This window comes from Protomyctophum parallelum (assembly GCF_964188405.1).
Source record: "Protomyctophum parallelum genome assembly, chromosome: 11".
Taxonomy (NCBI): Eukaryota; Metazoa; Chordata; class Actinopteri; order Myctophiformes; family Myctophidae; genus Protomyctophum; species Protomyctophum parallelum.
In genome coordinates, this window is record NC_139707.1 from 10,109,865 (window position 1) to 10,134,139 (window position 24,275).

Here is a 24,275-nt window from a genome sequence, read left to right on the forward strand (position 1 = left end):
CTGATTGATTGATTGACCGACCAGTAGGGGCAGTAGAGAGCAGTAGGGGCAGTAGGGGGCAGTAGAGAGCAGTACATACATCAGCAGCAGCAGACCGTACTGGCGTGACTCCGAGAAATCAGGCGGATACGAGATCTTCAGAGGCAAGTCTGTGAAAGGAAACAGATTATTTACCGTTTACTATGAAAACCTGCAAATCCCGCCAGTCAGTCGTGTGTGACTCCATATATGGTCACGGTAGCTGGTAGCTCCAATGAACCGCAGAGGCCAATGAGGTCGCTCCAATGAACCGCAGCGGCCAATGAGGTCGCTCCAATGAACCGCAGCGGCCAATGAGGCATCTATTTTCTCCTACAGCTTTTTGTCCTGAACTCGTATCACTTTTGCCTTTGACAACAAAAGGAGAATTTACGTCATAATGTGGACGAGCAATTCGACATGTCACGTCATGATGATGTACGACGATAAGAGCGCCCCTAAATATCTATGAGTGAACTCACCAAAGTTCTCCCCCTGGTGGACAGTGGTGAACTCTACATGTTGGATCCTCTTGGTCTTCAGCGCTGCCCTCAGAGGAGCGTTGTTCTCCAGGAAGTAATAATCTGGAACCACATGGATCACAACATTGACTCCTAGTGGCGGAATGCTGTAAAACACTGATGGACAACAGTGACAGAATACACAAAGGCACCTGTCTGTCAAACTACTTCTTAAAGGGATAGTTAATACTTTTTTAACTTAAGCTGTATGGAATACTTGCCAGTAAAATAAGTGGTTGCAACTGTATTAATGGATTGCCCGAGTCCCGTGGTGGGAGTTCTGCTCTGGTTTTGGTCAAATATTAAGTAGTTCCGGTCATGTTGTGGGGGCCAAAACCAGAGCAGAAAAAACCAAACCAGACCAAAACCAGAGCAGAACTCCCACCACGTGTGTGTGTGTGCGTGTGTGTGTGAGTGCGTTCTTACTTCCGGTGTAGAGGGTGTGCAGAATCACAGACGGAACTCCAGGACCTGAAACGACAACAAGAGTTTCACTTCAACAATCGCCTGGTACTCTGCTCGCCCTGGTACCTTCTAGGGCTGTCCCCGACTAAGGATTTGTATAGTCGACTGATAGATGAATACATTTGCTGTTAGTCGACTAATAGTCGACTGACCCCAAACAATTGTATATAAAAATACAACATTTACAAAAATATACAAAAATATTGTATTATTCCACTAGGTCTGTGGGGGACATAAACACATTTGAACATTCTGACTGTTCAAATCTCCAATGTGCATGTGGAGTGTGTCTGCCTGTGTGGCAATGTGCCACTGCCTGTGACTTGAATCGCACAGTGCGCTGGCCTGATAGACTAATAGACTTTTTTTGTGAACAACTGAGAGGCTTGTCATTAGCCAGATTGAGCACAGCAGGTGAGATTGAGATTCTGGAGTCTATCAGGCCAGCGCACTGTGCGATTCAAGTCACAGGCACTGGCACATTGCCACACAGTCGACTAAGAGGTGGTCAGTCGACTGAGACCCCTTCCGATCGATTAGTCGACTATTCGACTAATCGAGGTCAGCCCTAGTACCTTCACACCCATAATGGACACATCGCCTGGTACCTTCACACCCATAATGGACACATCGCCTGGTGCCTTCACACCCATAATGGACACTTCGCCTGGTACCTTCACACCCATAATGGACACATCGCCTGGTACCTTCACACCCATAATGGACACATCGCCTGGTACCTTCACACCCATAATGGACACATCGCCTGGTACCTTCACACCCATAATGGACACTTCGCCTGGTGCCTTCACACCCATAATGGACACATCGCCTGGTGCCTTCACACACATAATGGACACATCGCTTGGTGCCTTCACACCCATAATGGACACATCGCCTGGTACCTTCACACCCATAATGGACACATCGCCTGGTGCCTTCACACCCATAATGGACACTTCGCCTGGTACCTTCACACCCATAATGGACACATCGCCTGGTACCTTCACACCCATAATGGACACATCGCCTGGTACCTTCACACCCATAATGGACACATCGCCTGGTACCTTCACACCCATAATGGACACATCGCCTGGTGCCTTCACACCCATAATGGACACATCGCCTGGTACCTTCACACCCATAATGGACACATCGCCTGGTACCTTCACACCCATAATGGACACATCGCCTGGTACCTTCACACCCATAATGGACACTTCGCCTGGTGCCTTCACACCCATAATGGACACATCGCCTGGTGCCTTCACACACATAATGGACACATCGCTTGGTGCCTTCACACCCATAATGGACACATCGCCTGGTGCCTTCACACACATAATGGACACATCGCTTGGTGCCTTCGCACCTATGAAATTTAGACTTGAGGCTGATTCAACCTTTTTTTTTACAGTGCAGCAGGGGGGAGTGTAGTACCTTTACAGTGCAGCAGGGGGGAGTGTAGTACCTTTACAGTGCAGCAGGGGGGAGTGTAGTACATTTACAGTGCAGCAGGGGGGAGTGTAGTACCTTTACAGTGCAGCAGGGGGGAGTGTAGTACATTTACAGTGCAGCAGGGGGGAGTGTAGTACCTTTACAGTGCAGCAGGGGGGAGTGTAGTACATTTACAGTGCAGCAGGGGGGAGTGTAGTACCTTTACAGTGCAGCAGGGGGGGGTGTAGTACCTTTACAGTGCAGCAGGGGGGAGTGTAGTACCTTTACAGTGCAGCAGGGGGGGGTGTAGTACCTTTACAGTGCAGCAGGGGGGAGTGTAGTACCTTTACAGTGCAGCAGGGGGGAGTGTAGTACCTTTACAGTGCAGCAGGGGGGAGTGTAGTACCTTTACAGTGCAGCAGGGGGGAGTGTAGTACATTTACAGTGCAGCAGGGGGGAGTGTAGTACCTTTACAGTGCAGCAGGGGGGAGTGTAGTACCTTTACAGTGCAGCAGGGGGGAGTGTAGTACATTTACAGTGCAGCAGGGGGGAGTGTAGTACCTTTACAGTGCAGCAGGGGGGGGTGTAGTACCTTTACAGTGCAGCAGGGGGGAGTGTAGTACATTTACAGTGCAGCAGGGGGGAGTGTAGTAACTTTACAGTGCAGCAGGGGGGAGTGTAGTACCTTTACAGTGCAGCAGGGGGGGGTGTAGTACCTTTACAGTGCAGCAGGACGTGCAGGGCGGTGGGGCTGATGTCGGCCTCGAAGAACTGACAGTGATTCTTGTGGAGCTCACACGTCACACACTGCCGCTGGAAACGACCTACCGTCCTGACGCTGGGAACAACACACGAGAACGTGTTAAACCGTGTGTGTGCGTGTGCGCGCATGCATGCATGTGTGTGCATGTGTGCGCGCGTACGTGTGTGTGTGTGTGTGTGTGTGTTAGCTGGGCCAGATTTCACGATAGAGCTGAAATCTAAAATAACAAATTCGCTTTCCCTCTTTTGATGTCTTAAAAGGGAGTTCGAACTTCGGCGCACACGGACGGCTGAACAATCATCCCCAATGGATTGAACAATGAGGGCCTTATCAAATATCACCATGGGTGTCGAATTATATATGGATGTGCGAAGATGTGTTATCAGAAGTGTGGTAATATAGAATAGGTCATAATTATTGATCAGCTATTTTCACCCTGATGAGACTGCAAGGGAGAACTGCAGTCTCTCACAGCACATTCCATTGGAGCCACCATTGGTAGGGGGTTGTGGAAATCCTTATCAGTGCCAGTCAAGGGAACAAAGGGATTTATGACCTGGCCACAGGCTGGCAGGAGAGACCTCTGAGTCACTGAGCAAATGTGTAGGAGGGAGATGCCATAATCTGGTAATTCTTCCTTTCATTGTAAAATGTGTTCTAAATGTAACCAATATTATACTGGGTTAGTAAAGCCTAGATAATATAAGAATGTAATGATCTTACAGTTAAACTAGACATTTGATCTAGGTAAGCAACAGCTCGCATGACCGGAAGTGGTGGGGCTGTTGCGAGGGGCTGATGTCAGAATCCACAGGCAAAGGTGTCTGTGGCTTCTCATTGGCTAAAGGACGGGGGCAGAAAAACTGACCCTGTCATTTGATTGGCTGCAAAGGCATTCTCTTTGGTCTAAGTACACTGTTGATGGAAAGTTGAAGTTAGATTCTACACCACACCACCGTGACAAGATAGAGATCAGCATGAGGCCAGCGATTTAAAACCACATAGGTGGAAGTACCACACACATAGTGAAAAGTGGCACACGCCACACAAACTAATATGTTCAATATTAACCACACTTCACCAAATGAGAGTAGGTTAGGCATTAGACTTTAAGGCCGTGCCAAATGCACAAGTTCCAGGGTACTATTTGTCAGTCTGCATTGGGGAAGTTTGAACAAATGTGTGAATGTTGTTATATGTGTTTTATGTTTAAATGAACTAATAAAAACCCTATAAAAAGCATATTTGATTCGTAAAACAAGGAAATTATTGAAGCATTAAATAAATCAATTGTGCGTATTGAACGTAGCTTATCTGCTGTATCTCTTGGGAATTCGGATCCCGGCAAATCTCACCAAAAACCGGACAGTTTTAAATCGCTGCCGTGCACTTAGTCAGTGCACAGTTACGATTTGATGCGCTATTAGAGCGCACAGTTTTAAATCGCCGCCGTGCACTAATCAGTGCACAGTCGCGATTTGATGCGCTATTAGAGCGCACAAAATCACGGCCGGTTAAAGACCCGACCGTTCAAATAGTTTAAACCGCAAAGCGAATAGTTTAATTCGTTGCGTGGCTGTGCACTGGGAGTGCACAGTTTAAACCGCTGCTACAGCAGCAACTCGAATTGAAACAGTCAAACAGAATAAAATATTCCAGTTTCAATCCGATGCTGTGCGCTGAAGACAGCGCACAGTTTTATACTTGGTGGGGCTGCTAAAGCGCCCAATTAATACCAGGTTTAAATCAGGCTGTACAGTTGGAATCGAGTCTGGTTAAAAGAACCGACCGTTAGTGCAGTTTGGACTCGCCGCCGTGCGAGGTATTATCTCGCCGCCGAGCGAGCAATGTGGTGCCGTGCGCTGGGCTCAGCGTACAGTCGGGTTATGCCCGGGCAATTTAGGACATAATATGGTCTAAACAACTGGACATATTGCAGTTTAAATTGCTACCGTAGTTTATGTTGTGGCCGAGGGCTGTCTAAACTAGAAACAGCGTCGGTGAAGTTACTAAAGTAACCACAATCTAAACAAATAAAGCCGTGAGTGGAGACCGCGGCACACATATGGTTTGGATCGTGCCCCACTAACAACCCTCAATTCAGATCGTTCAGGTAACGACACACTGTTTGTGGATTGTTTGATGTGGTTGAATTCAGACGAATGTGAAGCCGTGCGTAAAAGCGCATGGCGATCGATGCGCATGTTTAGTGTCCTCATATCAAACGCGCGATGCGTCTGATTTGGGCTAACTAAATGCGACACCGTAAAAAACCCGTTGTCATATAGATATGGGTCTATGGAAAACGGAGTTATAAACGCAGCCACCCCAAATGAGTGACTGGTTTAAACAAAAGTTTGGCATTTAGTCATTTGATCGATTAGAGCAAAGACTCTATCGGCGGTCAGTGAGGAAACTGATTATTAGACTATTTGAACCAAACATAACGTTTTAATTGTGCCGGATTAGGAACCGACCGTTAAAATAATAATAGTGCTTTTATCTGTGAACCACACAATAAAAGTAGGCTATTTTGCTGGGTGCTCAAGCAGCACTGAAACAGCAGTTGATGCATGTGTGGGCGGGGGAGACCCTCTTCTCACTGCGCAGAGTGACTTTGTCATGCAAATGTGCCCTGTACTTAACAGTGCAAGGGACTTTGAAAGCAGTCCGTCTGACACGAGAGTGACAGGGGACTGGTTTGATAAGCTGTATTAACGTGATGTAATTAAATAGTTACAATCAAATAATGTTTTAACACTGCAAAAGCGTGCTTTCAAAGTAGGTAAATCGCATCTAAGGACGTGTCAATATATAAACTGGCGCCGGGAGCGTCCACTATTGTGAATAGTGCTTTAGTAGAATCTGAGACAGATTTAAATAATGCTATCGAGTACGACCGTCCACGGCTAATATACATCTGGTAGTAGACTACTAATAAAAGATTTATTGGCTAAGGTATTGATTACGGGATTTATGGGATCCTTTTAATTCATACAAATAGTTATGCATGTTAAATTAGCATGGTGAATGTTAATCATAACTATAAACGCGACTAACACGGTAACCAGTGAGGCATTTATTTTGGACCCGTCAAAAGGACGGCCTTCCTGGTAAAAAGCATAAAATCATTGGACCCGTTGGTAGCTGTTGCCTTGTCAAAGGCCAACGCGACAGCTCGAAAAAGTTGCATGCTTATTTCTCTCGGTCTCGGGAGGATAAAAGACCGTGTGGAGATCACGAAATACGTAAATACGAATCGTGAAACGCCCGGTAAAAAGAGGGCACAGTGAGTGTCCTAAAGTCCAAGTTAATATAACTATTATTAACTGGGCGAAAACTAACCATTTGCAATTGTGTGAATGAGTTGTGAAGTCAATTAACCACTAACCTCTGTCTACTAACCCTATTAACAAATTGTTAACAGTGGGGGAGGAGGGGGTAAGATGGCTTTTACAGAAAATTGGCTTAAGCAGCTACAGGATAGCTGTAAAGAGTCCAAACTTCGTTGCTGTAATATGGCGCTTAGTTTGGGAGAGAGCCTCAAATGGGGCTCATTAAGCAGTATTCCAGATCAGGTAATTGAACTGCAAATTGAAAGAGGAGACGTGAGAGATCTCTCCGCATTCTATATCAAAAGATTAGAAAGCGTGGGCAGGTTTGATATTGTCGAAAAAGAGAAGCAGGACTTAGTATCTTGTTTAAAAATATGCTCTGTATTTAGCTTCGAAAAAATAATGGAAGCTCTAGAGTTGAGAAGTGTTAGGAACACAGCAGGGAGCCAGATAGGCCCCTGTGATAAGCCTGCAGAATGCAGGGAAAGCCGGCCGAGGCTGGAGACCATGATCCTTCTCTATCCCAGGGGAGAAGTGACGGAGATGACCGGATGTGACATTCCGGAAGCCACGTGGACGCCAGAGGGGCGGGAAGCCACGTGGACGCCAGAGGGGCGGGAAGACGGGCCACCGATGCAGCCTGTCACCACGGAGCAGCCTGGTACCTACAGTAATCCTGCAGAACCAGAGCCCTCCACCGTGGGCAAATCCACGGGCCCAGCGGGAGAGCTGGGGATCGAAGCCATGCCAGAGGCGGACGTCACTGGCGAGGGGCAAGTTCCTGTGGGTGACACAGAAGGGACGGCGGCAGCAGCGGAAGCAGCAGAGCAGTTGTTCATCGAACTCACGTCGGCGACAAGCATCGCTGGCGTGGGACTGCCTGTGGACATCGCAGAAGAGATAGCGCAGCTGACTACAACGACGGGACCGGTGAGCCTGCCAGGGGTCCAGAACCTGGAGGAAGTCACTTGCTCGTCCATCAAAGTCCAGCCAGTGACGGACGTCGCTGGCGTGGAGATTCCTGTGGGTGACACAGGGGAGACAACCGCCACAGTGCAGTTGTCAAAAGGAGCAGAGGTGAGAAGCTGGCCAGGGATCGAGACCCTGGAGCATCACATCACTTCTTCAACAGGAGCGGGGGGGTCAGAACCAACTGACACCACCTTGCCCATCAACGCCGTGCCAGCGATGGAGATCGAAGGCGGGGCCAAGGAGTCAAAGCACCTCATCACAAAGACGCTGAATGGTTCGATGGATGGCATTATCGGTGCCAGTCTTCGCGTTCAGTCAGAGGTGCAGACATCCAAAACACACACACTCACAGCCCGGGGATTGACCATCATAGGGGGTGGGCCCAAGGGGAAAGAGGCCAGACCGGTCTTAAACGAGTGTGATGATGGAACCCGGGGATTCACCACCATAGGGGGTAAGTCACCTCACAAACCAGGGGTGGCGGAGTCCAGTGTGGTGCAATCTGGGCCATCTGTGCAGCAGACAAAGAAGCTGACCACAGTGCCAACACAGGTATGCGCCTGTGGGCTTGTTTGTCATTGCAGGGCCTGTCGATCAGATCACAAGGCTAAGGAAAAAGCTTTGTTGTCCAATATAAACAAAGTGAAATGGAAATGGAAAAACATTTTTGCCAGTTCTGAGTCAGTGAGACCAGGGGCTGACACAACCAAGGAGAGCAAGTGATTTGCTCTCCCCCCCCCCCCATTGTTCTGCACACAGCAGGAAATGGGGATGTAGTGACAATCAGGTGTCACGATCTGCAGTCAGCACACACACACACACACACACACACTCACACGGACAAATGTGTGACTGAACTGTGCATTAAAAAATGTGGTGTGTAATTGTGTTGAAGAATGCTGAATAATGATTTACTTCTCTTCAATGAGGGGAGAGAAGTTTAGTGCACGTGTGAAGAGGTGGTGTTTGAGCGCGTGCGCGCGCACAGGCACACACACACACACACGCACAAACAACCACATGTGTGGAAAACACATAGTGTGGTGAAAATGTTGCAAACTTGCAATTTTCAATTGGGTTGCTTTAAAGTTAAAGTTAAAAAATCCAAAAGGTTGAAAGACACCAAGTTGATTGAAATAAAAAATAGGTTATTTGTTCAATTACAATTTGGGATTCCCTAACAAAGTAACAAAGCCAAAAAGTTTTGTGATTAGTTAGGTAATAAACTGCATTTGTGTAAACTGTGTTTATCCAATGTCCACATTCTGTGAACAGACAGATGGGGGTGTTGAGATAAGGTTAGCAGACGCGACTGCTTATTCTCCTCCAGCTTGACCAAGTTAAGTTAGAGGAATGTGTAGATAAAGAATTAACCTTTTGTCCAGGCAGGAAGCCATAAAAACGGACAGGAGGTGAAATAATGCCATGGCAATCAGGTTTGACTGACATGGCAAGAATCTGCTTCTCCCAAAAAGTGGAGGAGTGTTATAAGAGGTGGAACTAACCAAATATAGTTCACTTCCAGCAATCACATTATTAGTACAGACATTAAGTAACATTGATTTCTAATGAGTTGATGTGTTGTGTTATTTAGTGTGTTTTAAAAGTTGTATAAACGTTATAACTTAAAACCATGTTAGACGCCCGAATAGAAAAATCGCTCAGATATGGAAAATTGATCAAAACCATATCAATTTTTCATATCTGCATAGGGGGTGTCGAATTATATATGGATGTGCGAAGATGTGTTATCAGAAGTGTGGTAATATAGAATAGGTCATAATTATTGATCAGCTATTTTCACCCTGATGAGACTGCAAGGGAGAACTGCAGTCTCTCACAGCACATTCCATTGGAGCCACCATTGGTAGGGGGTTGTGGAAATCCTTATCAGTGCCAGTCAAGGGAACAAAGGGATTTATGACCTGGCCACAGGCTGGCAGGAGAGACCTCTGAGTCACTGAGCAAATGTGTAGGAGGGAGATGCCATAATCTGGTAATTCTTCCTTTCATTGTAAAATGTGTTCTAAATGTAACCAATATTATACTGGGTTAGTAAAGCCTAGATAATATAAGAATGTAATGATCTTACAGTTAAACTAGACATTTGATCTAGGTAAGCAACAGCTCGCATGACCGGAAGTGGTGGGGCTGTTGCGAGGGGCTGATGTCAGAATCCACAGGCAAAGGTGTCTGTGGCTTCTCATTGGCTAAAGGACGGGGGCAGAAAAACTGACCCTGTCATTTGATTGGCTGCAAAGGCATTCTCTTTGGTCTAAGTACACTGTTGATGGAAAGTTGAAGTTAGATTCTACACCACACCACCGTGACAAGATAGAGATCAGCATGAGGCCAGCGATTTAAAACCACATAGGTGGAAGTACCACACACATAGTGAAAAGTGGCACACGCCACACAAACTAATATGTTCAATATTAACCACACTTCACCAAATGAGAGTAGGTTAGGCATTAGACTTTAAGGCCGTGCCAAATGCACAAGTTCCAGGGTACTATTTGTCAGTCTGCATTGGGGAAGTTTGAACAAATGTGTGAATGTTGTTATATGTGTTTTATGTTTAAATGAACTAATAAAAACCCTATAAAAAGCATATTTGATTCGTAAAACAAGGAAATTATTGAAGCATTAAATAAATCAATTGTGCGTATTGAACGTAGCTTATCTGCTGTATCTCTTGGGAATTCGGATCCCGGCAAATCTCACCAAAAACCGGACAATGGGGGCGGGGCTTATCAAATATCACAGTGGGGCGGGGCTTATCAAATATAACAGTGGGGGCGGGGCTTATCAAATATCACAGTGGGATCGGGGCTTATCAAATATCACAGTGGGGGCGGGGCTTATCAAATATCACAGTGGGGGCAGGGCTCATCACATATCACTGTGGGGGCAGGGCTTATCAAATATCAAAGTGGGGGTGGGGCTTATCACATATCACAGTGGGGTCGGGGCTTATCAAATATCACAGTGGGGGTGGGGCTTATCACATATCACAGTGGGGGGGGGGGGGTGATTCGTTCTGAGATCATGGCGTGGGACAGTGCTGATAGAGGACGAGGCGTTGCGGTATGGAACCAACGAGCCCCGTCGAAAGCCGACGTCGTCGACGCTAATTAGCCCATTAAGGACGGGAACCACTTTTTAAGCATTATGTCATACTTTAGCTATTGAAAAATAGCAGATCTACAAGCTTGGAATAGTTTGCGAACCTGACATAGAAACATAGGTTTTTCAGAAAACTGTTAGGATTTAGAAGCCTTTTCTTTTATCGACCTCAGGTCTAAATGGATTAATGTTCACCTGAAGAGATGTCGTTTCCGCGGAGAGCCTTCCGTGCTGAGGAAGTAGCTGCGAAGACAAAACGCACGCACGCACACACGCACACGCACACACAAGGGATTCAGTTGTTTGTCAGAGGGGGAACGTTTCGCAACATTAAACTCATTGATGCAATTTTTTATAAATACTGTGATGACATTTCAATCCGACATAGAAAGTACCAAAAGTATAATTTATGCAGAATGTCCCATTTCAAAGAGTTCCCTCCTCCTGCCTGGATCTGGTCTCTCTCAAGCAGAAACGATGAACCCGAAGCAGCGGGACAAAAATCTGATATCTCCATAATCATTTCGAGTTGTTAGTCTTGTTAGGTTGTGTTTACATGTGCGCTGTGGCAGCTCTTCAATACGTCATCAGTCTCACGTTGATCCTGCCTCTATTGCTCCGATCAGCACTGGTTCAGATCAGAGTACATCGTCTCTGCCCGAGAGAGACCAGATGGGAGCAAGAGGAGGAACTCACTGCTGCCACCAGCTGGCGGAGTCAGGTTAGGGACATATCGCCCGCTACAGTTCGAGTCTAAACCTACGGTAAAATGTTAACTTTAATTTGATTCAGTAGTACAAATAAACCTGCCGGCGGGGTGCAGCGACCGGAAGCCAATGGAAGGAGCGTTTTCTAAACAACATCACAATGTAGTGGAGTAGAATAAAAGTACTGAAAATTGTAAATATTGTAAATGCTAAAAAGTGTGACGTAAAATAGACACTATGCGTATTTGCTCAGACGCTATGAGTTAACATTCTCCATTCACTGTCAACGGGAATTTAATATTTCTTTAAGTTTGTGGACGGTAAACACAAGCTGGATGTAGGAGGGGCTAGTGCCCCTCAAAAATCACACCTGTGTGAAGTGAGGGGCGCCCTTATCATCATCACGTTACGGCCAATCACAATACGCGTCCTCAATTTTCCGTCCTCTCTTTTTATCCACGATACGTACTTTGCTCAGCCAATCAAGTCATCGCTATGGGTACACACAGTCACACACATACCGCATATATATTATATATATATATATATATATATATTATATATATATATATATATATATATATATATATATATATATATATATATATATATAGTTAGTTACTTCAGGGTGACTCACAGTTTGTCGTTGTGTTCGTCGTAAGAAACGATCTGGGTCACCTCCCAGTTCCCTGAGGTCAGGTGACGAACCTCGTTCTGATTGGCTCTGAACTGGAGAGAACATTCATCCATCCATCCATCCATCCATTCATTGAGAAACAAAACAAAGCAATGAGTCAGTGTGGTGGAACTCTCTCTAGCTGTGATGTTAGCATGTTAGCATGTTACCTGTGATGTGAACAGAACTCTCTACCTGTGATGTGAACATGATGTGATGGAACTTTCTCTACCTGCGATGTGAACATGATGTTGTGGAACTTTCTCTACCTGCGATGTGAACATGATGTGATGGAACTTTCTCTACCTGCGATGTGAACATGATGTGGTGGAACTTTCTCTACCTGCGATGTGAACATGATGTGGTGGAACTTTCTCTACCTGCAATGTGAACATGATGTGGTGGAACTTTCTCTACCTGCGATGTGAACATGGTGGTGGAACTTTCTCTACCTGCGATGTGAACATGGTGGTGGAACTTTCTCTACCTGCAATGTGAACATGATGTGGTGGAACTTTCTCTACCTGCGATGTGAACATGATGTGGTGGAACTTTCTCTACCTGCAATGTGAACATGATGTTGTGGAACTCTCTCTACCTGCGATGTGAACATGGTGGTGGAACTTTCTCTACCTGTGATGTGAACATGATGTGGTAGAACTTTCTCTACCTGCGATGTGAACATGATGTGGTGGAACTTTCTCTACCTGCGATGTGAACATGATGTGGTGGAACTTTCTCTACCTGTGATGTGAACATGATGTGGTGGAACTTTCTCTACCTGCGATGTGAACATGATGTGGTGGAACTCTCTCTACCTGCGATGTGAACATGATGTGATGGAACTTTCTCTACCTGCGATGTGAACATGATGTGGTGGAACTCTCTCTACCTGCGATGTGAACATGATGTGATGGAACTTTCTCTACCTGCGATGTGAACATGATGTGATGGAACTTTCTCTACCTGCGATGTGAACATGATGTGGTGGAACTTTCTCTACCTGTGATGTGAACATGATGTGGTGGAACTCTCTCTACCTGCGATGTGAACATGATGTGATGGAACTTTCTCTACCTGCGATGTGAACATGATGTGGTGGAACTCTCTCTACCTGCGATGTGAACATGATGTGATGGAACTTTCTCTACCTGCGATGTGAACATGATGTGGTGGAACTTTCTCTACCTGCGATGTGAACATGATGTGGTGGAACTTTCTCTACCTGTGATGTGAACATGATGTGGTGGAACTCTCTCTACCTGCGATGTGAACATGATGTGATGGAACTCTCTCTACCTGCGATGTGAACATGATGTGGTGGAACTTTCTCTACCTGCGATGTGAACATGATGTGGTAGAACTTTCTCTACCTGCGATGTGAACATGATGTGGTGGAACTTTCTCTACCTGTGATGTGATCATGATGTGATGGAACTTTCTCTACCTGCGATGTGAACATGATGTGATGGAACTTTCTCTACCTGCGATGTGAACATGATGTGATGGAACTTTCTCTACCTGCGATGTGAACATGATGTGGTGGAACTTTCTCTACCTGCGATGTGAACATGATGTGGTGGAACTTTCTCTACCTGTGATGTGAACATGATGTGGTGGAACTTTCTCTACCTGCGATGTGAACATGATGTGATGGAACTTTCTCTACCTGCGATGTGAACATGATGTGATGGAACTTTCTCTACCTGCGATGTGAACATGATGTGGTGGAACTTTCTCTACCTGCGATGTGAACATGATGTGGTGGAACTTTCTCTACCTGTGATGTGAACATGATGTGGTGGAACTCTCTCTACCTGCGATGTGAACATGGCGATGTGATGGAACTCTCTCTACCTGCGATGTGAACATGGCGATGTGATGGAACTCTCTCTACCTGCGATGTGAACATGGCGATGTGATGGAACTCTCCGCGTCCTCCCTGCTTCACCGGGACTGTCAGGAAGAAACTGTTCCCATCCCTGGAGAACACCGGTACCTGGTTCTGTTACAAAAACAAATAAGCTTTTTCTTAAGTAAAAACAAAAGAGATGAATTAAAATTTGAGGGAGTAACAATCAATGATTACAATGCATTTGTATTGTGATTTGATCAAACAGACCACTTAAGAATGAAACCACTTCCATGTGTACACAAAGACGAGACGATTCTAAGATGAGCCATGACCCAGAGGATGAGGAAGTGACGTCAGGCCTTCTGTACTTCACAGACAAACACACTGCCTGTATGACAGGATGACTGACAGGTGACAGGATGACTGACAGGTGACAGGATGACTGATGACTGACAGGTGAAAGGATGACTGATGACTGACAGGTGACAGGATGACAGACAGGTGACAGGATGAAGGGACGTACCTGTTTTGAAAGCCACAGTTCAGAGGTCTCTTCATGTCTCTGAAACCAAAAGAGAACACGTCGTCATGCACTGACGACACTGATGTCCCTGAACGCGTTCACGAAACACGTTCATATTTTGGGTGAACGTGAACTGAACGTACTGTATTTCTACTTGTCATCGTGAACGCGTTCATTTCTGGCGTTGTGTGAACGTCACTTTTTAACGTTCAACTTCGTTCAAGAGTGAGTGTTTCCATAGAGCCTTCCAGGCTTCTTTCTATCTAGTGGAAAACCCACCAATAAGCCCTTATCCGACACAAATTAACTAATCTTTCTCAGCCATACAGCGTGCAGCGCACATCTAACTGCATGATGATCCTGTCATGCACGCCGACAGCAGACACAGAACTCCGACCCACACTGAGGAAACTTATTGTTGTTTGATTAAACATAATGTGCCACGAAAAAAAAGCTTCCAATAGCTTGTTATTTTTGCATCGTGGAGGTATTTGTCCAAACATGATCAAAAGACATCTCTCTCCACAGAAGCGCGGTGATGCCTGATTTATTCTTCGTCTTACGTGTTCCATGCTGACAATAGCTGATCTACAAGCTCACAACGCACTGCGTCTGCGACGCGTTGTGAGCTTGTAGATCAGCTATTTTCAGCACGCAGAGATATGCAGGCTGTTAGAACTGAGTAAAATATAAATGCTTCCATCATGCAGTCTGGAGCAACGGAAGCTCTGATCATGAGTAAAATATAAATGCTTCCGTCGTACAGTCTGGAGCAACGGATGCGTTTCAGAAGTTGCGAGTGACGACATGTTGTAGTTGTACCGGAGCTTTCCGACGAAAAGTTCGATGGTCGGAGACAGTATGGACTGCCCTTTACTCTGTGGCTCTGATACAGACCAACCTTTAGACACGCCCCCCTGGTTATGTCATACCTTTAGACACGCCCCCCTGGTGATGTCACACACTGTGAGGATGGAGATGTTCTGGGCTCGATTCATCCACCTCACGCTCAGCTCTGTTTTACTGACCCACGTCACCATGGTAACGTAATGCTCTCTGTAAACAATAACATAGAAAACAGAGAAAAGCCTGGTCACAACCTAAGGCAGAGAGAAAAGCCTGGTCACAACCTAAGGCAGAGAGAAAAGCCTGGTCACAACCTAAGGCAGAGAGAAAAGCCTGGTCACAACCTAAGGCAGAGAGAAAAGCCTGGTCACAACCTAAGGCAGAGAGAAAAGCCTGGTCACAACCTAAGACAGAGAGAAAAGCCGTAAATTGCAATAACAACAATTAGAATGAATTACATACTTCTTTTTCTTTTTAGTTAGTAATTTTTTTTAAGTTTTCTACTGTGTGTGTGTGTGTGTGCTACAGCTGCGCCCAACAGGTGGTCCCCTGAAGGACGCCACATTGACTCACCTCAGTTTGAGACTGTCCGGTGGGCTGAGGTCCTGCGTGTGGATTGGTTCAAACAGATTGACCACTTTGAGCTTCACCATGGGGTTGGGTTGACCAGCCTGCAAGCGCACACGCACACGCACATGCACACACACACACACACACACACACACACACACACACACACACACACACACACACACACACACACACACACACACACACACACACACACACACAGTACAATTAGTACATTGTGTAGCCTACTAATTCGTTTTCTTTCAAATAGCATAATTGAAAGTGTCCATTAGTGTGCCTCCCCTTGGGGTATTGCAGTAGGGGCACCGTGCCTTGTGGTAGGGGTACTTTGGGGTACTGCAGTAGGGGTACCATACCTTGGAGTAGGTGTACTGACTCCCCTTGGGGTAGCTGCTGCCAGTGTAGTGTGGCAGGGCCATGTTGGGGTATTGGGGTAGGGGTACCGTACCTTGGGGTAGGGGTACTGCCTCCCCTTGGGGTATTGGGGTAGGGGTACCGTACCTTGGGGTAAGGGTACTGCCTCCCCTTGGGGTAGGTGCTGCCAGTGTAGCGTGGCAGGGCCATGTTGGGCACCAGGCTGTCGTTGAGCTCCAGGAAGGCCAGCCTCTCTCCATCGGGAGACCACCAGTGAGCCACGTGTTTCTGGAGGACCTCCTCTGTTCACAAACAACACAACACCTCTGTTACACAACACAACACAACACAACACAACACAACACAACACAACACAACACAACACAACACAACACAACACAACACACACCACAACACCTCTGTTAGACAACACAACACAACACACCACAACACCTCTGTTAGACAACACAACACAACACCTCTGTTAGACAACACAACACAACACAACACACACCACAACACCTCTGTTAGACAACACAACACAACACCTCTGTTAGACAACACAACACAACACCTCTGTTAGGCCTGACTCACACCTTTCGATCTAGCATACAACATTGATGCATGCTAGATGTATGAGACTTGTTTACTGATGCAAGCTCCCAATGCATTTCCAATGGAAGTCACATGGTTTGACACAACATTTTTGTTGTACGGCTTTCGTCTGTGTTTTGACTGCCCCCCTCCAACTCATACAACAAAAATGTTGTGTCAAACCATGTGAGTTCCATTGGAAATGCATTGCGAGCTTGCATCAGTCAATAAGTCTCATGCATCAGCTATAGATCAATCTGTTGTGAAGGTGTGAGTCAGGCCTTAGACAACACAACACACACACAGTGAGCCACATACAGGACCCACTCCGTTCACTTCGTGGGGCTTCAGTCCAATGGCAGCTCTACTTCTACATAGACTTCTATTGGCGAATAGGGACCACCGGAAGTTTACCGAATGCATTCTATGGGCTGCTATGCGCGACTAGTACATGAACCACGTGACCGACCGGGCTGTTTTCTGCCCCCTCAATGTCGTAACTCTGTCTATACTCTATGGCTCTGGGCCAGGGGTATTCAACTAGATTATCCGGGGGCCAATGATTGTGTGTGTGGGGGGGGGGGGGGCACAGCATGCGTGCAAAGTGAGTTCTCAAAATGCATTTTGTGCTTAAAGATTTATATACTGTAATATGGGGTATTTAACGCATTCTGAACGGGAACCCATTTTGGTGTTAGCATCATGTTATGCTTTAGCTATTGAAAAATAGCAGATCTACAAGCTCATAGCGCGCCACCGAGTGGCTGAAAAATCGAAGAACGACTGACATTTTTAGAATCTGATCTCAGGTCAGAATGGGTTAATCAGACCAGTGTGTGTCCAGTGGAAACTTCGTATGAATCTGATCTCAGGTCAGAACGGGTTAAAGGCTGGCACAAGACTCGACAAGAGCACCAGGGATCTATTTTGGGGTGCGTTTGGGAGAGCTTTGTTGGATACAGGAGGCTATTTTTGGGAGGGTGTCTGACTCTGAGCCCTCTTGGGCTCTTAGCCCATTTGGGGCGTTTTTTTCTCTTGCATCTTGCTAAGATGTACAGCAGTCATTCTGGTACCATATGGAGGAAAGTAACAAAGATTACAGATTTCTCTATTTTGATACAATGGGCTCTTTTTTCGTACATGCTAAACCCCATATTCCTAAACCGCTTTGCCTTTTTATTTATTATTTACTATTTTGAAAAACATTTTTGAATAGTTTTGAACCAGTCGATCTACAACGACATGTTGTGAGCATGTAGATCGGCTAGTTGAACCATTCAAATATGTTTTTCAAAATAAGGTAGTAGTTTAGGCATAAGGGGTTTAGCATGGATGAAAATAGAGCAATTCTTTTTCTATTAATAAGTATAACTATAATGATATTATTAATAAGTGGTATTATTTAGTTTAGTTGAAGTTGCCAAATGTAGTCTGTCTTGTATTTCTGAATTAGATCTAAAGGTAACCTCCTCCTTTTAACTTACACTCTAAAGTCATTTAGATTTTTAGAACAAGCCTGAATAAAACGGTTTGCAAATTTGATGAGTCTAGGTTATTTGCATTTTTATTCAGTATATTTAATTTGAATTGTCATGTGTAATTCGACTATGAACTGAGCAAATAAAGGGAAGTTTTGATTTCCCCAAAGGACGTCTATTTTCTGATCAAACAATCAACATGGTTTGTATTGTATTGTATTGTATGTTGAGATGCCTGATGCCTTCATAGTTTTACATGATAGTCAAGTCTGTTGATTCCAAGCACCAAGCAATTCACCGTAGGACTACTCTATTGAAAGGGCGATTATTTATTTTAATTAAATTATATTTTCCTGTTGAATTATACTTACCGGCTGTAGAAATGAATACCAGCACTCACGTTGAATCCTTTAGAATTCTGGTTTTTATTGGTTTTCCCCCAGCAGACAACAACAAACAGCAGAATGGACGTTTCGGCCCAGGGGCCTTCTTCATCTTAATCACAGATTAGATTAAACTGAAGAAGGACCCTGGGCCGAAACGTCCAACCGAATAAAAATAAGAATCCTCTAGGATATAATGTGATGGTATACATTTCTACAGTCGGTATACTGTACCTTCCAGAACCTTCCAGTGCACCTGTTACACTATTACGTGGAATTACTCAACTGAGTGCTTGCTCTCGCTTTCTTCTTAGAATTACTGACTGGGCCCAGGCCGTAGCGTAACGGTCTGGGCACCGGACTGGTAATCCAGTCGCAGTGTGCCGCGGGTTCGACTCCCGGACCCGACACGGCCTTTACTGCATGTCATCCCCCCATCTCTCTCCCGTTTCCTGTCAGCCTACTGTCTGTCCCAAAAATCAATAAAAGGCGTAAGCCGCAAAAAAAATATCTTAAAAAAAAAAAGAATTACTGACTGGACCAGAATACCGTACTTTTACGGTAGCCTACTAAAAATCTTTTTCGTTCCAAACGCTTTGGTTCTGTGACTCCTGTCACAGAAGACTAGTTAGGCTAGTAACCTGGTGTCACAGAAGACTAGTTACGCTAGTAACCTGGTGTCACAGAAGACTAGTTAGGCTAGTAACCTGGTGTCACAGAAGACTAGTTAGGCTAGTAACCTGGTGTCACAGAAGACTAGTTAGGCTAGTAACCTCGTGTCCCCAAGTAGGCTAGAGACTACAAACCAAACACCGCCCAGTGCTGTCAACCACGGCATTTCTCTCCTATTGGTTGGTGGTTAAAACCACACCCTTCTGTCCGATCTGAAGTTCCACCCTGTTCGTTCAGTGTTTGGACTACAGCGTGTCCGACGTGTTTGTTCTGCCCTCCACCCCCCCATCAAACAAAGCTGTCCGTCAAACCAACTATCTTGTCCATGTTTAATGGCCGCCCCATCAACGCCCCGTCAAACCATGTGACTTCCATTGGAAATGCATTGGTGGCGGCCATTAAACACGGACAAGACACAAGACACGGACAAGACAGCCGTCTCAATAGTGTGAGTGAGGCCTTAGACAGCACAGCACAGCACAGCACAGCACAGCACAGCACAGTACAGTACAGTACAGTACAGCCCAGCACAGCACAGCACAGCACAGCACAGCACAGCACAGCACAGCACAGTCGTCATCACTCACCTTCGTACAGCCAATCAGAGATGCCGTTATAAACGACTCCTTCCTTCCCGGAGGAGGTGAGTCTCAGGGCGGTGCTCTTCACGTCTGGCTGGTAGTAGATGTTGTTCTCAAAGATGTAGATCTGAGAGGAGAGACACACACACACACACACACACATACACACAGAGTCGGAGATTAAAAAATGTCACCGATTACATGTCATTGGCAGAATGCAGGAAGAAGACCCGAAGAAGACCCTGTGAACCGGAAGTAGTAATCGGTCATTTTCGAGTCACCATCGGGACGCCAATCTAATAAATGGCACTAATCTTATTTATAGCGCTTTTCCAAGTGCTCAAAGTGCTTTACAACAACCGGAGAATGTTCAGTAGCACTGGCTTGCAAAGACTTCTGGGTAATTGAGGCCCAATGCGGTCCAAATGGCGCGCAGCGGGAGCGTTCCTCATCCTCTCTGTGGTTGTTTTTCAACACGACGACAAACGCTCACAAACACCAGACAGTCAGATGGGGATTGCGAGGTTTTTTTTATCCCGCAGTAAAACTGCTAATACTAGACCTCGATATGAACTGAACGCAGGACCTTCTAGCTGTGAGGCGACAGCACTACCGACTCATTTCGGGGCTCTCCCCAGGTTGGCTGAGTAGCGCTCAGGATGACAGTTTATAGGCAGCTGGCGGCGGGTGGAAAAAAAGGTTTATAAAATGCGTGCGTGGCCGTGTGTGTGGCGTAACCAAAGCATCCGTCAGTGCTGCCAGAGTGCACACGTACGTGACGCAGGCTGACGTCTTTAGGGAGGCTAATTAGATGATAATTTGGTTTCAATTCAACCTCTCTTGTTTTTTATCTGACAGATGGAAGGAAAGCTGTGTGTGTGTGTCCACGCACTCTAGCAGATTATTCGGACATAAATCATACGTGAGCTGGATCTGCAAGTTGTTACGGGGAGGACTCTCTCTCTCTCTCTCTCTCTCTCTCTCTCTCTCTCTCTCTCTCCTCTCTCTCTCTCTCTCCCGCACAGGCGACTCTGCGCATCGTTAGCAACACAGCGAAGCCGACGAGCATCATCGCGGAAAGTTTGTGCGTGAGTGCGTGCGCATGTGTGCGCATGTGTGTGTCTGTGTGTGTGTGTGTGTGGGGGGGGAGCCATTAAGGTTGATCACATTAGGAAGTGCTGAGTACTCAGTGTGGAGTGTGCGACTATAAATTGAGTCCCCGTTAAGGAGAACTAGTTACATCTTCCCAGAAAAGTGTCTGTTGAGCTTGGAAGATTAGCAATAAAAACACACTTGTGTGAAGTGAGGGGCTCCTGGTAATGATTATTTAAACTGACACAACATCCGGTCACGGTGTGTTGGATCTTCAAAATAAGAGTTGAACAGGGCGATATCCTGCCATGTTATCAATTAATCCCGTGGGTTAACAGTCAGAGGTTAAAGTTCAGAGGTTAATAAAGGTCAGACTCACCAGCTGCTGACCGCTCACTCCCCAGGAGGCGAACTGCAGCACAGAGTTCACGACCTCTGGAGGGTCCAGCTCCCACAGCTCCCTGCAAGGTCAAAGGTCAAAGTGTTAAACTCCCCGGAGACTCGACCCGTGGATTAAAACGTTTGGCACTTTGCACGTTAATTAATCCCACGTCCATCTGTTTTATTCTACACTGATGGCCTTGGCTGTATTACTGTGCATAGATGCCACACGCTGTGGGCTTGCAGATCTGCTATTTTCAGCACGTAACACGTTGTGAGCTTGCAGATCTTCTATTTTTTATTTTTAGCACGTAAGAAAAATTCACCCAGTTGGAGAAAAAGAAAGTTGAGACAGAAATAGAATTAGAAGCCCTTAAGGACAAACAAAGTGACATAGATTTTGAGGAAACATGCAGGGAGGGAAACCTATCTGTCCTCCAGAAACAGATGAAAAAGAACACTCGTCAAAGTTGAAGCAAAGTCAGCTCATTCATGACATACAAAAACTCCAAAAAGAGGTGAGAATGCTGAAGAGAAATCAGGAGGGCCTGCCGAGGCCTACCACCGAACAACATGGTTTGAACCAAGAAACAGCAAAGCCAGAAAGCCAACATCCAAAATCTCAAGCTACATCAAGTTTAGAACCTCCACCCCAACCTCCAAACCCCGGCGCCAGATCCCCCCCAGCACAGGACAGCCACAAAACAGACACATTGATATCCTCATGGGCTCAAATGGGAAATACATGGATTGGAAAAAGTTCAACACATCAAGTGCCAGGACACTAAAGTGCCCTAGAGTTAACCGATTCAGAAAATATATTAAAAAATATTTATCTCAGATTATTTTCCCAGAGTGTGTTTTTTCCACAACCCCTAAGCTCATGAACCAACCAGGTGTTTGTTCTATCTCTATATTTGGACCAAATAAAGGTTTCCTCACTATACAAAGTAATTAGTGATGCACAATATCATCTGTAGCGTCTCGGAATCGGCCATATATTACCATATGGGAATCTGATCGGTTTCAAAATACAAGGAATGCAGATTATTTTAACCGATATTGATGACGCAATCTGCTAAGTACTTCGTACTTAGCAGATTTTTTTTTAATAACGTCCCAGCAATGGGACGTTATGCGCTATACGTACGAACATATTCGTTGTTGTTGTTGTTAACTGTTTTACTGTACCGTGTATGGATGTTGTAGATGCTGTAGGACGCCATGTAGGACTGACTGTAAACCTGAGAGAGAGAGAGAGAGAGAGAGAGAGAGAGAGAGAGAGAGAGAGAGAGAGAGACCCACTGTTAACACCCTGGGACGGAGTTCTCCGTCCCAATTAGTAATGCCCAGCGCTAAGGACGGAGATTGATAAAAAGGACAGAGATTATTGATATCAAAACCGATCGCATCGCTCCACAGGCTGGGAGCGTCTGTTGCGCAACATTCAATGTTATTTCCCGGGGGGACGTCATGGAAAATGTTCCCCCCCATTTTAGTGGATGAGATCGAAAACCTTCTAACGTGAATAGCTCTTGATCTAAATCATTCCGTCCAATTCTAAGCAAAGATTATGTGTTAGACGGCCCATCGCGGTCCCGTCGCTAGTCGCGTTAGAATTAATCATAGCTCCCATTGTTGTCGTTCGCAGTTTAGAAACCAGTCTGTGTCTCATAGGAGGGCTGTGGGCAGTTCAGAAACCAGTCTGTGTCTCATAGGAGGGCTGTGGGCAGTTCAGAAACCAGTCTGTGTCTCATAGGAGGGCTGTGGGCAGTTCAGAAACCAGTCTGTGTCTCATAGGAGGGCTGTGGGCAGGTCAGAAACAAGTCTGTGTCTCATAGGAGGGCCGTGGGCAGTTCAGAAACCAGTCTGTGTCTCATAGGAGGAATGTGGGCAGTTCAGAAACCACTGTCTCATAGGAGGTCCGTGGGCAGTTCAGAAACCAGTTTGTGTCTCATAGGAGGGCTGTAGAAAAAAAGGGTGCTATGAAGACCAAGTATGCGAGTACTCGAGTAAATGTACTCAGTAACTCTCTTTAATGTATGCGAGTACTCCAGTGAAAGTACTCAGTACCTCTGGTGTTGATGTGTAAGTGAGTACTCCAGTAAAAGTACGCAGTACCTCTGGTGTTGATGTATAAGCGAGTACTCCAGTAAAAGTACTCAGTACCTCTGGTGTTGAAGGGGCTGCATTGGGGGATGGATGGCCTGAATTAACGAGGCCTCCTTCAGTACTCCAGGAAGAGAGAAGTGGCTGCATTTGGATGGATGGCTTGAATTAAAGGTCCTCCTTCAATATAACCACTCTGTTTGAATTATGCAGAGCAGTTAAAGGCTTTTAGGAGCCTTTGGTGCAAACGGTGACACGGGCCGAGATTGATGAGCAATTGAGGGGGAGGTGTGGGGGGGGGGGGGGGGGTTTGGGAACGCTCGCCAAAATAATGTTGACAAGCCGAGGCGAGTAATCTGCCACGCCAGGAGAGCCTTCGCTCGCTCGCCGCCTGACGGCTTTGACGAATGGCGGCCTTCGCTCCCGTCTCGTACGGAGACTTATCGCCTCAACAAGACATGCTGGCGAGGGACTCTTGGAGAGCACCGCTAGCACAGCGACCATCGCAGCACGGCCGGGCTGGAGCTGAACGCTGCCTCGTTTTCCCCATGGGGGGCATACGTTCAAAGGAAGACGCCTCCTTCGGCTCTGGGGCGTCTGTATCTCCACAGACATAGAAAAGTAGACGCCTCCTTCGGACTCTGGGGCGTCTGTATCTCCACAGACATAGAAAGTTAGACGTCTGTATTTTACTCATGATCAGAGATTCCGTTGCTCCAGACTGTGTGAAGCATCTGGAATTTGCAAAAGGCAACAGTCTGGCAACGCGAGACTAGTCTTTCACAAAATGAAT

At 46.1% G+C, this 24,275-nt stretch overlaps 1 protein-coding gene across 1 annotated transcript in view; it reads right to left on the reverse strand.

The window, feature by feature from the left end:
- The window catches only part of dpp10 (dipeptidyl peptidase like 10), a gene marked incomplete at its 3' end in the record, with an annotated part of 46,605 nt that overhangs the window by 5,117 nt on the left and 17,213 nt on the right, over positions 1-24,275 (reverse strand). The window contains exons 6-19 of the mRNA XM_083776212.1: positions 22,565-22,617; positions 21,372-21,453; positions 19,907-20,027; positions 16,340-16,494; positions 15,821-15,918; positions 15,334-15,457; positions 14,402-14,440; positions 13,921-14,028; positions 11,985-12,076; positions 10,836-10,883; positions 3,161-3,282; positions 966-1,010; positions 501-602; positions 80-149 (exon numbers count right to left, since the gene is read on the reverse strand). Of these exons, the coding sequence (XP_083632338.1) occupies positions 80-149; positions 501-602; positions 966-1,010; positions 3,161-3,282; positions 10,836-10,883; positions 11,985-12,076; positions 13,921-14,028; positions 14,402-14,440; positions 15,334-15,457; positions 15,821-15,918; positions 16,340-16,494; positions 19,907-20,027; positions 21,372-21,453; positions 22,565-22,617 (1,259 nt within the window). The remainder of the gene's footprint in view (positions 1-79; positions 150-500; positions 603-965; positions 1,011-3,160; positions 3,283-10,835; positions 10,884-11,984; positions 12,077-13,920; positions 14,029-14,401; positions 14,441-15,333; positions 15,458-15,820; positions 15,919-16,339; positions 16,495-19,906; positions 20,028-21,371; positions 21,454-22,564; positions 22,618-24,275) is intronic.